At 32.4% G+C, this 17,432-nt stretch overlaps 1 protein-coding gene across 1 annotated transcript; it reads right to left on the bottom strand.

The window, feature by feature from the left end:
• Positions 1-1,095: 1,095 nt before the first annotated feature.
• Positions 1,096-10,441, bottom strand: LOC143054001 (carbohydrate sulfotransferase 15-like). The gene is made up of 6 exons (XM_076226839.1): positions 10,404-10,441; positions 7,614-7,727; positions 4,656-4,815; positions 3,285-3,450; positions 2,756-2,903; positions 1,096-1,678 (listed from the first exon to the last, which is right to left on the bottom strand). Exons 2-6 carry the CDS (start codon positions 7,636-7,638, stop codon positions 1,350-1,352), a joined length of 828 nt encoding a protein of 275 aa, XP_076082954.1. The 5' UTR covers positions 7,639-7,727; positions 10,404-10,441; the 3' UTR covers positions 1,096-1,349.
• Positions 10,442-17,432: the final 6,991 nt, after the last annotated feature.

Here is a 17,432-nt window from a genome sequence, read left to right as displayed (position 1 = left end):
GTTTAGATGATATGTTCTCTAACAGATTTAGATATGTTTTATATTCACATCTGATTAATGCGGCCTTTAGAATATGTAGTTTCAGAAATGCTTTGAAACCCTGATTTGATTGCTGATGAAATTAATGTTAATTTTGGAAAATATTTTATTTTGTGTTGAACACATGAGAGCCGAATTCGCGACACTTTATTTTCAAGAACTAGTATTTGTATTAATGTATTTGATAAAGAAATTATTAGTTTGCTCTGTTTGTGATGGTTTCATTTATTCGAATTATTTTCAATCCGTTTATGTCGAGAAAATATTGCTTGCTAAAGTGTGTTGGTAGCAATAATTTAAAACCCTGTTTGGTTCAAGACAATCACGCTGAATTAATTTATTAACAATGTTAAAGTCCACAAGGTATGAGTCCACAAGAAGAATGACACTGAGCCGACAATTTTTACGTCTTACTCGCAATAACCTTGTATGATTAAAGGAAAAGCAATATAATAAACCATTGTAACTCAGCCTCTTATGAATGATAAAACGAGTCGACAACTGCGCAACGTTGGATCTCATGGAAATGACAATTGGAAAACCAGGTCTTATAAACTGTAAAATATTATAACAATTAACGAATTCAAATATCTTGAAAAGGTCAGTTTTGGATTTTCTATTGAATCAAAATTTGTTGAAAGCATTACAAGATGAAAGGGTGTTAGATTATATGTACTCTAAAAGATTATTTTTTTTATATTCACATCTGATTCATGCGGCCTCTAGAATAGGTAGTTTCACACAAAAGCTGTAAAGCCTGGGTTTGATTGCTGATAAAATTGATGTTAATTATGGAAAATATCTTATTTGGTGTAGAGCACTTGAGAGTCGAATTCGCGACGATTCACTTTCAAGAACTATTATTCGTATTAATTTAGACATTATTAAACTTTGTTATATTCGTTTTTTTTTGTCTTCTTCGAAATATTTAAAATCCGCGAATGTCGTAACAATACATTGCCTGCAAAAGTATGTAGGATGTAAGTATTCAAAATCCTGTTTGGTACTTAACTGTTACGCTGAATTGATTTTTAAAAATGTTGAAGTCCACAAGAAGAATGACACTGAGCCGACCATTTTTACATCTTACTCTCAATAGCCGTGTATAATTAAGCGGAGAAGCAATATAATAAACCACAGCTTCAGACAAACCTGTGACATCCCAGACTCGAGATTACATTTTGAAACTTGTCTCCACTAGAGGATTAGGTACATGCTATAATTAATGTGCATCCTTACTAAATTCATTAGTTCGATCTACTTATAAATTTGACTGTTGTTTCAAAATGAAATCTATAATCGAATACAAATTAACGAGGTATATATTTATTTCTGAAATATTTTGTAGCGTTTTTCTTGCTAATAAAATAGCGTTTCACTTTTTTCCTTTTAAGTTTAGACACTAAAGGCTTTCTGGCCATAAATCTTGTACAGTTTATTTTACTGGCCATGTCATCTTGTGGCTGAAGTGAAAGGTCTATTCCATATTCTTCTACTAGACTGACCATGTCGCGCTGGCTATCGTTATAGAATGTTTCTAAAAGGCTTCTCGTTTCGTTCATCATTGGCGACATGTAATTTGATTTATACTCCAACTCTCTACATGCCATTTTCTCAAGCACATACGGTCCTACGTTGTCTGTAAAAAAAATGCTTTCAAGTAATTCATAAATTTTCTACAACAGAAAACAAAATACTCTTTTGCGCCTGTCACAAGTAAGGAGCTCCTGATCTTTGTTAATCTTGTTTTTTTTTAAATCTAAGTTCATTTTATATGTTTGTGAGTTTAGTCTGACGTCCTTTGTCTTGAACTACACATGTAATATATATTTATTGCTTAGTGGTCAGTTGACGTCGGACTCTGAATTTGGTATTTTTCTCGCTGTGTTGAAGACCCGTTGTGATTATGAATGTTTGTTTTTTTTACTATTCGATCGTGTTGTTGTATCTTGTAAACATTCCCCATTTCCCTTATGTATTTTATTATTGTAATACAAACAACATAGTACGTCATATATGACGTCACAAAGAGTTTGCAGTAAAATATGTACCTCTAACGATTCAAATAAGTGACACCGGTAACGAAACATGTATAAAACAGTTTTTCAAGCTTTGCATTACAATAAAATGGTAAATACATGAATATTGATTGTATAATTATTTATCGTACAATATATGTCGCACCCGCATGCAATCTGGAACAATTAAAAAATCTATTAGCAAAACAATATTCATCTATTAGAAAATATACAGATATTTAAGTCTCACGGTATGGAACTATGACAAGCATTAACAAACGAAGTTTAACAGTTCGTGTACTTTAAGACATATTGTGTTTTTTTCAATATACAAAATATTCTTTAATATTAACATACAATTTTGTTTCATAATTAAGGGGTGCATGTTTAGTACCCTTGGAATTTCCATTATTTGACTATGTTAATCGTTTTCGGAATTTTTATGATTAACCAAAGCATATTTATTGATAAACAACATATATTTTAATGTATCATGCCATGGATTACAAAATATGAACGTGCACATTAAAATAATCACCATTTTTTCGGTCGAATGACCCTAAATTTGTTAAAGTGGACTCATCATTCTATACAATTAGAACATTCACAATGCTTAATATTTTGCAAAACCATACACTATAAAACATGCAAAGTATGAGACAAAATATTAATTTCAAGGACGAGAGTATTGTACATACCCAGATTTAAGAATTTGAACACCTTCATCAGAGTTCCTGCTATATTATGTTCGTAGTCTTCAGTGCGTATTACCATAAGCTGATCTTTGTCAAAGACCTTTAACCAATCACGCAGAAAAGTACTGTAAAACCCCGAGGATATTGGTGCCTGAAACGTAAACACGGTTTTGTAATCCGAATGGAAATTAAAATTGAACTAAGCAAGTCTCCAGGAGTACTTTATTTTACTCGATTAATGGTGGTTGAAATTTTGATGAAAACATATATATAGTTAGTGTGGTTTTTTTCAGAAATAAATCTTTAAGAAATGTTTACTTAGAAAGTTACCGAAATTATAGATATATAAATAAAGAAATACACTTGCAAGACACATAATCACTGTATGCTCCTGTCTCAAGTCAAGAGTCTGAAGTGGGTGTCGTTGAACTGTTATCGATTATACACACTGAATGAAAACTAAATAGTTATGTTTCCGTGGCAGGAATAAAAAAATGTCTTTTGCTATCGTCTTAATCATAATCAAACGTACCCGTAACCTTTTATATAGAACTGTGTCATATAAACATGCCCGAAGAGTTTTTCTATTGGTACAATTAGCAAAAGTAGACACAGCGTATTGAACATCTTCATGGAATTCCTTGGCACTGGGATATATATTAATCGCCAAATTCTTATGTAGGTAATGACTGTAGAGTCTAAAATGAAATAATTTAATTTTGGATGTAACGTTTCTTCTGATTGGCTGACAGTGTTTTGTTTATCAGCTGATAGACATAATTTTGTGATGTTACCATGACGTCATCAACGTTTTTTTCACAATTTACCCTGGTTTAAAATGGAATTTAGAATTAAATTATAAGTAATGACTAATATTTTTTTTCTGTCTATTCGAAAGAACATACAAAATGTGGCGCACACTTTAAAATACCACGCTATGCGGGTGATTCAGTGTGCACCAACTTTTTGATGCTAGTTCTTCATAGATACAGAAAAATATGACTGTCATTCTGGCCTTCAACAACTACAGCACAAATACCGCATAGCTGGCTATAAATGGCATGAAATAATTCAATTGTGAAAAATAACTATCTAATTTATACGAAAAATAAATATGACAGACAGAACCAATGATAACCACTGAACAACAGGATCCTGACTTGGACAAGAACACAATCATATTTTACTAATAACCAAAAGATTTATGCATCTTAAAATATACGTTTCCATAACGCCAAATGGTTAGATTACTACTACCTTAAAGTGTTATGTCCAGAAATAAATAAATCAATGGATATAGGAAGATGTGGTATGAGTGCCAAAGAGACAACTCTCCATCCACGTAACAATTTATAAAAGTAAACCATTATGGGTCAAGGTACGGTCTCCAACATGGAGCCTCGAGTCATCTCGAACAGCAAGCTAAAAAGGGCCCCAACAATTACTAGTGTAACACCATTCAAAGGGGGGAAACAACGGTCTAATCTATATAAACAAATCACTGATTCTTATTTGTGATAGCTAATGCATCAAATCTTTTATCAAAGTAGACAATTCCGTGTTTGCAAAGGCTTCATAATATTCAAACTCAATAGGTTTTCTATTGTACATGTATTTTCGCCAGTGTATTAATATTTTAGGATCGCTGTAGTTCAGTTTGTATAGTTCAACAATATTTGTAAAATAAATTTTGAAAAATACGGATTCATGAATTGATACAATATCTGACTTATATCAGGAAACATAATTCTGTACGTGCATTAGCGCTCTACTGTAACCTCAATTGTACAGGATTGTCAGTTTTCCTACCGAAGTTCGCTGGTTCTTTTAAGCTTTCTCCACCAATAAAAATTGACCGCCACGAAATATGACAATAATGCTAAATTCTCTCTCAAAGAATTACCTTTCAGCTGGGTCTCGTATAACGAGAATTAGCCTGATATTTGGATTTATATGAGATATCAGATTCGGTGTTATATAAACTGGTTCTTCTGATGTAGGATTATTCTGCGGTATCAATGTCCAATCAAAAGGGTACCAGATGTCCATTGGATCGCCATGACCTTTATAAAAACAGGGAAAATGAATGAACTGAATAAGCTTTCTTAAGGTTCTTTTTTTATTGGTGGGATTCGTATTACTCTGTCCCTACTTTTCGTTGTTGTGTTTTGTGTGCTGTTGTATGTTAATTGGATTTTTTCCTCATGTTATTCTCTTTACTGATGAGTTTGAGTTAGTGGTTAGGTTTATTTCGCCTCTATTTTACGTATAATTACCATTGAAACTTCTTTCATTCGGGACAACACAGGACATAAGAGTTTTCTCTACTGTTTTTACAATACATGTTGTATTTGTTGATAGTTTATAAAAAAATGATTTTTTATGTGCCTTTTATATAAAACAAGAGGCTCTCAAGAGCCTGAATCGCTCACTTTTGTTTTTGCCTAAATCTTTCATAAATGATTATTTTTTATTTTCAATACATATTTAAATGAGTGGCTTAGAAATGCCATTTAAATGTTCATTGTATTTGTCATATTTTCTTCTTCAAGCAAAGAAATGCATTTTTACCATATGTTTCATTTTGCTAAAGTGTCAATGTTACATGACGTGCAAGGATTTTTTTTTACAAAATATGAATAACTTGTGAATAATTGTCAGTAAAGGGAAATAACCCCTTAAGGGATCAATTGACAATTTTGATTAACAGTTTTAGTTTGTTACCCCGATTTCGTTTTTTGTCCATGGATTTATGAGTTTGAACATCTGTATACTACTGTTGCCTTTATTTTGTACATCTCATTAGCTGAACATTTTTTCTGTTTACAGTTTATCATTATCTTCAATAATATAAATAAATCAGATATTAACCAAAAACTGCAATTTTTTCTTAAAATAACAAATTTAGAGGCAGCAAATCAACAATGGGTGGTTTGGGATGTCTAAAAACTTCAGGGCTGATAGATCTTTACCTTTTGAACATTTTTAACCAGAACAGATTTGCTCTCAATGCTTTAGTTTCTGATATATAAGCCAAAAACTGCATTTGATCCCTATATTATATTTTCAGCCATGGCGCCCATATTTACAATAATGTAATGGATACAATTCATAAATTAGATTTCAAAAGGAACATTCTTTAAAGTTAAGAAGTATTAGGCACAACAGTTTCAGTGGAGAGATTGTTAAATGTTAGCAGACTTGAACAAAATGTTTAAAATTGTTTTAAAAGGGCAATTACTCCAAAAGGGGTCAATTGACAATTTTGGTCATTGAATGTCTTGTAGATCTTACTTTGCTGAACATTATTGTTATTTATAGTTTATATCTATCTAAAATATTATTCAAAATAATAACAAAAAACTGCAAAATTTCCTTAAAACTACCAATTTAGTGGCAGCAACCCAACAAGATGGTTTTTTTTCGATTTGTCTGAATTGCAGGGCTGATAGATCTTCACCAATTGAGCAATTTATTCCTTGACAGATTTGCTCTAAAAGCTTTAGGTTTTGAGAACTGTATTTAACACCTTGTTCTAGTTTTAGCCATGGTGGCCATGTTCGTCGATGGATCAAAACTTCGGATACAATTTATAAACAACATATTATGAGGGACATTTAGTTCAAGCTGGAAGGTTTTTGGCCCAGTAGTCTCATAAGAGAAGGTTATTTTTATTATTATTGTACTCGTTTCGGCTTTCAAACTTTTGTATCTGTGCGTCACACATAGGTCTTGTGTGGACAAAATACACTTCTGGCGTATTAAAATTTTGAACTTGTTGCCTTTTGTTGGCTGTTGTTCGTGTGATTCTTTGTCAATTGTGTTCTCCAATTTATTTATATTGTAGTCCTGTGTTGTCATTTTGATGTTATATTTCACATGGCCATAAAGTGCGAGGTTTGGCATGCCACAAAACCAGGTACAACCCACCATTTTTTCCTTTAAAAATGCCCTGTACCAAGTCAGGAATATGGTCATTGTTATATTATAGTTCGTTTCTGTGTGTATTACATTATAACGTTGTGTCGTTTGTTTTCTCTTATTTTTGAGTGTAAATTCACATTGCGATAAGACGTGTCACGGTACTTGTCTATCCCAAATTCATGGTTTTGATGTTATATATATATGTTATATTTGTTATTCTCGTGGGATTTTGTCTATATGTGTTACATTTTAGTGTTATGTCGTTGTTCTCCTCTTATATTTAATGCGTTTCCCTCGGTTTTAGTTTGTTATCCCGATTTTGTTTTTTGTCCATGGATTTATGAGTTTTGAACAGCGGTATACTACTGTTGCCTTTATTTAATAGTTTACGACGACAGACGACGGACGCCAATTGACGGCATAAGATCGCATCGGGCCCTTTGGGTCCTTGTGAGCTAAAACGCTGACTTGTTGTACCTGTTTACGTTATGATAATATTATGATAGCACACGCGACTTTCCCCTTCACATGAAAGGTTGGAAGTAGTAAGACTAGTGTAAAAACTGATTTAATCCTACTGGATCTTATTTGTTTTTCTTTTCGTGTCAACAAATTGAAATATTGTGTATTATGTATAGTAGATGTAATTGCTCTTCAACTTTATACTTGTTTGGCTTTTTAACTATTTTAATCTAAGCGTCACTGAGGTGTCGTATGTAGACGAAACAAGCGTCTTGTGTATCAAATTATAAGCCTGGTATCTTGATAATTATTGATAGAAGATTTTTTCCCATTGTACATATTTTTTTCGCAACATGACAATGTTTTGTTTTATTACAATCAATACTTCTTTAGTTACAGACAAGATGATAGAGAATTACTGTCATCCAATCAGAATCATTGATGCAAAATAATTGCATTATAATTATTATTTTACCTGTCACGAAGTGTGAGTAGTACATATCTAAGTCATAACTATATGTAAGTCGTTGTGGTAAGACATCAAATAGGTCGGTAAAATTCTTCAGTGTTGAAATTGGACCATCTGAATCTAAAAAGAAAAGCATAGTAAAAATTATTTGTTATCCAATGATTGCATTCTTGAAAATTTTGTAATGTTATTTTTGTAATTACACATAATCTCTTTTATAAAAATAACCCACTTTATATTTGAAATTCATACATATCAATAATACACCTGAGAAATCGCGGGAATTTGAATCGTAGCTTCGTATTTATTTTCCAAATTAACACGACAAACTGAAAAAAAATGCTAATGTTGAAAGTAAATGTGTAAGTAAACTGGTTTCGTCAAGATATTCTTTTCATTTTCCGTTTGTCCTGAACTTGAGTTTGTTAGTTATACAATGTTTTTCTTGTTTTAATAACATTGTGTTGCATTGTCGTTTGAACTGATTTATCTCTTAGACCAATCTGATTTCATCTAGGTATATATTTTACGCTGCATTGTCTTGTTATTTTGGATACTTACATGTATGAACTCTTTTATAAATTGTAGCTTTCCTGATCGTGTGCTTTTATTGGAAACGATAATCTAAATCCAAATTGGATGACGGGGAATATTCGGAAACTATCTTCATTTCCAGATTTTTAGAGGGTAACGACGCGCTTTTAAAAGGCATCGACATACTTGTGTATATATACATTCAGCCAAAAGTTAAGCACCACCGATATATAACTGGCAATATTTTTTTTAACTATTGCGAAAAAAATATGTATGTTTGGTGTTATGAATTGCCTTTAACATACACTAAGAAAATTCATTACGACCAAAAAGATTGAACTCCGATAAAGCAGCCAAGTAAGTTTGTATTAAAGGGCTTCTGCGCGTTTACAAATACACTGTTTCTCCAGGTGGTCGTGTTAGTGTGCGAACATTGGTCCGTCGACTTCACAAAGGCAACTGAAGAGCAAGTCGTATTGTCAAAAAACATGCCCTAACAGGCAGGCACTGTAAAGGCAGATTTCAACAGGATAATGACTATCTATACTCGAACATGAGAAGCTGACAAAACACTCATTGGTCAGATTAGATAAGAGTCGGTTTATGATTCGACCAGTAGTCGCCATAATACAATTTTCGCGGGGAAATAATAAGGCCAATGACCAAAACAACATTTGCCCAATGATTTCATTCGGTCCTGGTTGTGTTACAGTACGGGGTTGCTTCTTATACCGTTGTAAGCCGGGTATGCATATCCTGTAGGGTCACATAAACGGACAGACATTTAGTGCCTAAAAACATTGTAGTCTTTCATTTGATAATCCCCAAATTGCGGCAACATGATCACGACCCTTGTACATGGACGTCAAAGCTAGACCACAAAGGGCAAGAATTGTAACCGAGTCCAAAGAGCAAAAAGCCATTTACACTATATTTTGGCCTTTCATGTTTCCATACATAAACCCTATCGAGCATGTCTTGGATGTCATTGGCAGAAATCTCAATCGCAGAGATCAACCTTCACAAAATTTTGTCGATATAAAAGTGGTAATTGTTGATGAATGGCTAAGATTTCCTCAACTCAATTTTTGAATGCTTGTAAAGAGTCTTAGACGTCGTGTTATGGAACTGTACTGGAAGAGAGCTAGGTTGTTACACATGCTATTGACTCAAATATTGACATTAATTTGACGAACTTGTTGTAAAAAATTAAATCACAGTGAAACTTAAATTCCGTTTCTGATTTGTGTAATTTACTATTTCTATGAACATAAAACCTAAATGCATAGAACCTTCATAAGTGACCAAAATTGTATGTGTGGTTTGTTGTAAATGGTATATGTTAGCAAACTTGCTACATGAACGTTTTCTTTTTTTCGAGGAATAATTGATTTTTTTAAATTGGAAAAAATGTCGATGCAATAAAAATAGTTGGTGCTTAACTTTTGGCGGGCTGTATATATCAATATAAAATATTAAAATTGAGAATGGAAATGGGGAATGTATCACACAGACAACCCGACAATAGCACAGACAACAGCAATTGTTTGTTAACTTTGCGGAAATATCAATTACCGATAATAACCTTTTTGAAATGAAAGTATTTCTTGATATTAAGAAACTAAAGCCCAAACAAAAATTAAATTTGCAACTGAAATGTTCTATTATAGTCAATAGTGTTAACATAGATAGATCTCATCAATCAACGCGTTTTCCTTTTTGGATATGCATGAAATATTCACAGCTAAACGTATAACAAGTAACCATATATAAGAAGGCCTGGTATATGATTGTCAATGAGACAACTTCGTACATTTTACGGACGCCATTACGAGTTGGTAGACCGTTATATTAGACCTGAGATCACCCCTAGTTTTTGGTGGGGTTCGTGTTGTTTATTCTTTTGTTTTCCATATTGTGTCATGTGTACTATTGTTTGTCTGTTTGTCTTTTTCATTTTTAGCCATGGCGTTGTCAGTTTATTTTCGATTTATGAGTTTGACTGTCCCTTTGGTATCTTTAGTGCCTCTTTTACTATCAATCAGAGTTTAAATACAGTGTATTTAAACAACGACCTTTTATGAAATTTCGTTGCAATTTCAACTTACATTCGCCATGCCGATTCCATCACAACTTGCGTTCAACCTAACTGTTTCCATGATAACTTACGTTCCCAATACCGTTCTCCTGACAAATTAGGTTTACCATATCGTTTACATGACAGTTTAATACGTTCACCATACTGTTTCCATGACAACTTACATTCACCATACCGTTTCCATGACCAGAACCATGTTTCTTTCTTCATCAATCCTTTATTTACATACACCAAAAATGTGGAAGTATGGCAGACAACGAAGGTGTTCATCTTCTATCCAACACGGGTTCTTATAATTCTCCAGAAGTCTTGGTCTTTTCTATAAGAAAATATATTTTTCCCAAAATATCATGGTTTTTAGAGACTGCTTTGATTTCATAGTATGTAAATAAAGGAACTAAAAAACAACTGGAAATATATCATATTCCATGTGCTTGTTTTTGCAATAAAACCCATTAAAACTTTGGCGGTTTTTTTTTCTCTCTAGATCTTTCACACATTTATTACTAGCAACTTTTTTCTCTCAAAAACAATGAAAAATAACAATAATTTTATAAAAATTTTAAATACATAAAAATGTACTGCTTTTTAAACTTACCATAATGTAATAAAATCATGAAAACAAAAGTAATGGTTAGCGAGCAAAATGAAAAATGAAACAGCATGGATAAAACCAGAGTATTCCGAATATGTGAAAAAAAATTAAAAACAGGAGCAAACATCATTAAGCATTATAAATCCTCAATTTATATTAAAAAAAATAACTCAAAGTTGTCTGACCGACGTAATATTGTTAGTGTCAATATTTCGGCTGAGACACATTTTCTTAACACACAAACTGGTAGTTGAATATTGTTATACATGTAACAGTAATGGAACTTCAACCCTTTGTACTTAACCAAATGCTCATTTCGAAAAAGGATGTTTAAACTGACAAGTGTAATGATTGAGGGCAATTTTTTTTGAAGTCCTTAACTTTGTACAAACGTTTGTATCACGTGCTATGCAGAGTCGTAGAATGTTTCCCCGTGTTTGAAGTGAATTTAGATTTTAAACATATTTTATTCATTAAGATATGAAAAGGATTGAGCAACAGGCACAGCCTATAAAAGCTCTCTCCATATTACATGTTCAATGTAATATTCAGTTATAACAACTGTATTAAAATAATGCAATATATATACATGTAGTGGAACATGCATGCTACTTATGAGCACACACGAGCAAATATATGTTTACATTGTTACTTTCTAAATGCAAAGTATATTTAAGTATATAGGCAATTACTCATCATGTATTCAAGAACCTTAAAACATGCAAATATCCTTTATAAGTCATTAGAAATATATATATATGGCTTGAAAGAGACACTAAGCTTGCTTAGTGGATTAAATGAATTAATGTTTAAGTGGAGGAAAAAAATAAAAATAAAACAAAATGAAACAAAAAATAAGTTAGTTTCAAACAAAACGTTGAGTGTCACTGATATATTTATGAACAGATTTAAAAATAGCAATATTCATATCATATGAAAATAATCTGTTTCCAAAAAGTAATAATTCAATATTTATATCAACATTATCAGCAATGGAGTTAATGGAATCAAGAAGGATCTGTCTTACATCATTGTACTTTGGGCAAATGAAAAAGAAATGTTTGTTATCCTCAACAGGGTGGTTACAGTTTGCACAAAAAGTGTTCTCGGATAAGAATTGATTATAAACAGATGAGATTTTAGGTTGCTAGCATTATTTCTGAGTTGACAATGACTTATATTAAGTTTCCTTATTCCATAGTTGAAGGGTTTGAATATATCATCAGTCCTATAAAACTTTTCCAGTCCACTTCTAAATATACCCAAACTTGGGGATTTTTGTAAACTCAAAGGAAGACTGTTCCAGTCTTATAGTGGAAGGAATGTAACTATTTGAAGTGAATACGCATGTTCTTAATATTTCTCCAAAAGAGACCAAATGACACAGAAATTAACAACTATATGTCACTGTACGGCCTTTAACAATGAGCAAAGCCCATACCGCATGAACTATAAAAGGCTCCGAAATGACAATGTAATACAATTCATACGGGAAATCTAACGGCCTAATTTATGTACAAAAAATGAACGAAATACAAATATATAATACATATTTCATGTTATAATATATAACACGAATATGTAACACACCAACAAACGACAACCACTGAATTAAAGACTCCTGACATGGGACAGACACATATACTAGTATACAGAATATGTCAGGGTTACACAGGTTAGCTTTTTCAAGGACGTGTAGTTTTTGTTAATTCAACTGTCTTGCCAACTGTTTTATAAGAATGTGTTTGGTATTTTTTTAGAAAATGAATATAACAATATAACACTATAAATCTTAACATTCGAAACTATCTTTTTAAGGACCTTGAACGCTCCAGACGTTACGCACGTTATTGCTTCAATACCGTGTAATCAACCAGTCCACACTAATAAACAGCTTTTCTATAAAATCATAACAGTTAAGTTATATAAAACTTATATCCATAGACTAGACAGGTAAATACTATTCCGAAAAAAGTACAATTTTTTTTATCATATTTTACTTTAGTCTAAAATAAGGACAACATATTGACAAAACGTCAAAAATATGCGTGTCAGACGTAACAGACTATACGCATAATCACTTTAGCAGGGGTGTTTGTGTTCTTCAAAATAGTGTTATATCCACGAAAATTCGAATGAATGATATGCTCCATATATAAAATATAACAATATTACTGGATATGTGTTTCTGATACGACCAACTCTATTTTTTGGCAAAAACAAATAGTGTCCATATTGGTCAGATTTTGGAAGATGTTAAGTTATCAAAATTTATAGGTTTTGAAATATAAAAATATATGATATTTCGTTTGTGTAAATTCGGCTCACATATGTGCATACATAGACCATATCAAAATCGAATTTTTGGAGCATACACACTACATCTAAAAATGCAACGGCTTCTGGCAAATGTTTTGCAAGAAGTCCAATGTCGGATTTCGCCGTTTTTTACAAATAAATTGTCATTTGCGACGTTATTTATTAAAAATTCAGATTAGTTGCATGTTAAATAGTCCTTTTCCGTAATTGTGCTTTAACTTTACAAAACAGCAACATACTTTTTGATAACTTGCGTAGTCAACACGACTTCGTTTTCAAAGAAATGAAATGTCTTGCAAGTTTGTCCACTGGCCGATTTTCGTACGTTTTCAACGTTGTCGATTCGGGGTTCGCTATTTATGGTGGATCATCTGTATATAGTTCCTCAGATAGAATTTTCTTGATAGTCAATTACTATCAACAAGACCACAAAGCATCATAAAAAAATCCGATGACTGGGTTTGTTCGTTTAGATGAGGTTCTCAAGTTGTGAAAAGGTTTTGTATCACAAGAGGATAACAAATCATCTTTATCAAATTTTCAAATTTGGGAATCGTTAACTGACTGCGATATTTTTTTTATTTCTCTGCAATAAGATTCATGTGTATAGAATTGAAAGTGAAAATAAAATTGGGCCTAAAGCGTGGCTATATACCTCTCCACATCATACAAAGCTTGTAAACATATGAGATGAATTATAATTAACCTTTTTTTCTGACAATCATTTCATTTCATAATCTAATATTGTACCGCTATTAAAGAAAGTATAGTGAATTTTATAAGCAAGACCCGTTTAACTTGTTATTCTCGACAAACTTTTTATATTAAAGCAAAATATATATCCTCCTCCTTTTCAGATCTAAATGGGAAAACATTGCACTTTAATACGTTTTATGTCAATTGATATCTGGTAGAGAGTTGTCTCATTGGCACTCATCATACCGTATATATCTTCTCATTTCATAAAGATATGCATTACCCAAATACGATATATTTTGTTGTTTGTTGCTTACGTTACCTTCATTGGGAAATATTCAATGCATATTCAGTACAACAAACATTATAAGAAGTATCCATATTGATGTGCAAAACAACAATTGCAAGCGAACTACAAAACTTATCCCAAATAATCGGTAATCGCCGTAAAACGTAAAAATCTGACGTTACCATTTTAGACGCAATATCGTGCTTAACGTCTCTGAAAAGCAAAAATTTGAAAACAAAGATGTATAACACCAAATAAACACGAAGAGCTACATGCATATGCCAAAAACCTTTTTATTTATGTTCGTACTCATTATTTCATTAAGATAAAAAGAAAAAAGCTATTTTTATTGAATAATTAATTGCAAGGGTCCTTTAAGTGCACAAAACGTGGCACTATTTACACAAAAAGTGCACAAAACAAAGTACACTTTTATAGGAGAAGTGCACAAAACGTGGTACTCTTTTATAGGAGAAGTGCACAAAACGTGGTACTCTTTTACACGAAAAGTGCACAAAACGTGGCACTCTTTTACAGGAAAAGTGCACAAAACGTGGCACTCTTTTACACGAAAAGTGCACAAAACGTGGCACTCTTTTATAGGAGAAGTGCACAAAACGTGGCACTCTTTTATAGGAGAAGTGCATAAAACGTGGCACTCTTTTATAGGAGAAGTGCACAAAACGTGGCACTCTTTATAGGAGAAGTGCACAAAACGTGGCACTCTTTTACACGAAAAGTGCACAAAACGTGGCACTCTTTTATAGAAGTGCACAAAATATGGCACACTTTTACACGAAAAGTGCACAAAATGTGGCACTCTTTTAAACGAAAAGTGCACAAAACATGGCACTCTTTTAAACGAAAAGTGCACAAAACGTGGCACTCTTTTAAACGAAAAGTGCACAAAACGTGGCACTCTTTTAAACGAAAAGTGCATAAAACGTGGCACTCTTTTACACGATGTCCCTAATCTAACATAACTTGGCTGCGCATTTATACATTCTACATAGCTCACTTTGGCAGGCTCACTTTGACAAAGGTAAGTGACTTTATTTCTAAAATATGATGAAAAAAAGAAGATATGTATGTTAAAAAATGGCAACAGTTCAAGCAGTATGTATGGTTAGTTTATGAGAGCTGTTTACTATTGGGGTTTACAACACATATAATTATTGGCATAATCTACAGTAAAGTGGCTAAATAAAGTCACGCCAAAAGATAATTTAAAGAGAAAATTATGCAAGTAAATAAGGAAAAGCGACAAATTTAGGTGCTTAGATATTAAGAATAGAGAATTAAGAGCAAAAATATAAAGAAAAGAGAAGAGCGAACCGTAAAATTAAAGATTACAACATGAAAAACCCAAATAAAACCCTATATTTTCTGTCCATCCAAGTCAAATTTTTAAAAGTAAACTATTATAGGACAATATACGGTATTCCAGAAGCAGCCTTGACCCACACTGAACAGCAAGCTAGGGCCCCCAAAATTACCAGTGTTGAACAATTCAAACGGAAAAACCAACGGTCTATTCTACAGATGGGTGCACTCCTAACCTGTACAGCAAGTTAACTTGATAACCAGTCATTTGGACTGGTCAAAGTTAACCTGTGACCGAATATAGGACTGCTCTGACCAGTCCTAGGACCAAAATCTAGTTAACTTGAAAAGCGGACTTGGACCTAGGACTGTTTTTATGTCTGCCAAAAAGTTAACTTAGAAACAGGTCCGCTATTGATATAAGTTAACTTCGAACCAGTCCTGTCATAAGTTAACATAAGTTAACTTCGGAACCAGTCCTGTCATAAAGTTAACATAAGTTAACTTGGAAACCGGTCCTGCCACAAAGTTTACTTCTGCTTGAACAAATCCGATCAAAACCAGACCTGTTCCCAAGTTAACTTTTGACTGGTCTGGTCAACACTAAGTTAACTTGTAACCAGGACCGCTCTTCGTTGATTTAAAAAAAAAAATTTTAATATCTTTGTTTCGTAGTATAAACATCGAAAATAAAGTAATTTGAAAATTAATACTTCCGTTTTATGAACAGGATTAATCACAAATAATTGAAAATAAGTACGCACAGAACGTAACACAAATTTATCTGTGATCTGACAATCTATCTATTATAAAAACGATCTCGGTTACAATGATAACAGGCACTGAATATATATATATATTCCGAGATCAAATTCAATCATCTTATGTATATTTTTGAAAAGAAGTATATTTGATGTTAGGTGTATACGTCCTTGTTAGTTATACATCCTTGAACTATGCAGCCACAATCAGCAATAGTTTAATTCATTTAAATAATGACTACACATTTTTGTTCGCCTAAATTAAGGGTGCCAGCATGTCTTCTTTTTACTCAAAATACTGATACGTAACAAAATTTCAGTAGTTTTGATGCCTCCAGTTGACTTGTACAACAAAATTATTTGACCGCATCCACCAAAACTGACCATATATGCACTTTAATTTGTAAATCTATATACCCGCATAGTAAATCAGCAATATTTTTTATGTCAGGATTCAATGTATAATACAATCCTGACAATGGACAGCAAAATTGCAATATAATAACAAAAATTTTTGGTTCGCATAAATTTAGGATACCAGCATGTCCTCATTTTATTCAAAATATTGATACGTCACAAAATTTCAGTAGTTTTGATACCTCCAGCTGACTTGTACAACAAAATTATTTGACCGCATTACCAAAACTGACCATATGTGAACTTTAAATTGTAAATCTATATCCAGCATAGTAAATCAGCCTTATTTTTAATGTCAGGATTCAATGTATAATACAATCATGACAATGTACAGCAATATTGCAATATAATAACAGCAAATTTTTGTTCGCCTAAATTAAGGGTGCCAGCATGTCCTCTTTTTACTTAAAATATTGATACGTAACAAAATTTCAGTAGTTTTGATACCTCCAGCTGACTTGTACAACAAAATTATTTGACCACATTACCAAAACTGACCATATGTGAACTTTAAATTGTAAATCTATATACCAGCATAGAAAATCAGCCTTATTTTTAATGTCAGGATTCAATGTATAATACAATCATGACAATGGACAGCAATATTGCAATATAATAACAACAAATTTTTGTTCGCCTAAATTAATGGTACCAGCATGTCCTCTTTTTACTTAAAATACTGATACGTAACAAAATTTCAGTAGTTTTGATACCTCCAGTTGACTTGTACAACAAAATTATTTGACCGCATCCACCAAAACTGACCATATGTGCACTTTAATTTGTAAATCTA

The sequence above is a fragment of the Mytilus galloprovincialis genome, chromosome 12 (genome assembly GCF_965363235.1).
Source record: "Mytilus galloprovincialis chromosome 12, xbMytGall1.hap1.1, whole genome shotgun sequence".
Classification (NCBI taxonomy): domain Eukaryota; kingdom Metazoa; phylum Mollusca; class Bivalvia; order Mytilida; family Mytilidae; genus Mytilus; species Mytilus galloprovincialis.
This window is presented reverse-complemented; position numbering and strand designations above follow the sequence as displayed.

Bases quoted from the DNA above. Each gene is read 5' to 3' on its own strand.
- LOC143054001 (XM_076226839.1), bottom strand. From the start codon at position 7,638: ATGTACTACTCACACTTCGTGACAG. The intron at 3,451-4,655 runs GTAATTCTTTGA...ATTTCATTTTAG, and splicing joins ATACGAGACCCAGCTGAAAG to ACTCTACAGTCATTACCTAC. The intron at 1,679-2,755 runs GTATGTACAATA...TTTTTTTTACAG, and splicing joins GTTCAAATTCTTAAATCTGG to ACAACGTAGGACCGTATGTG.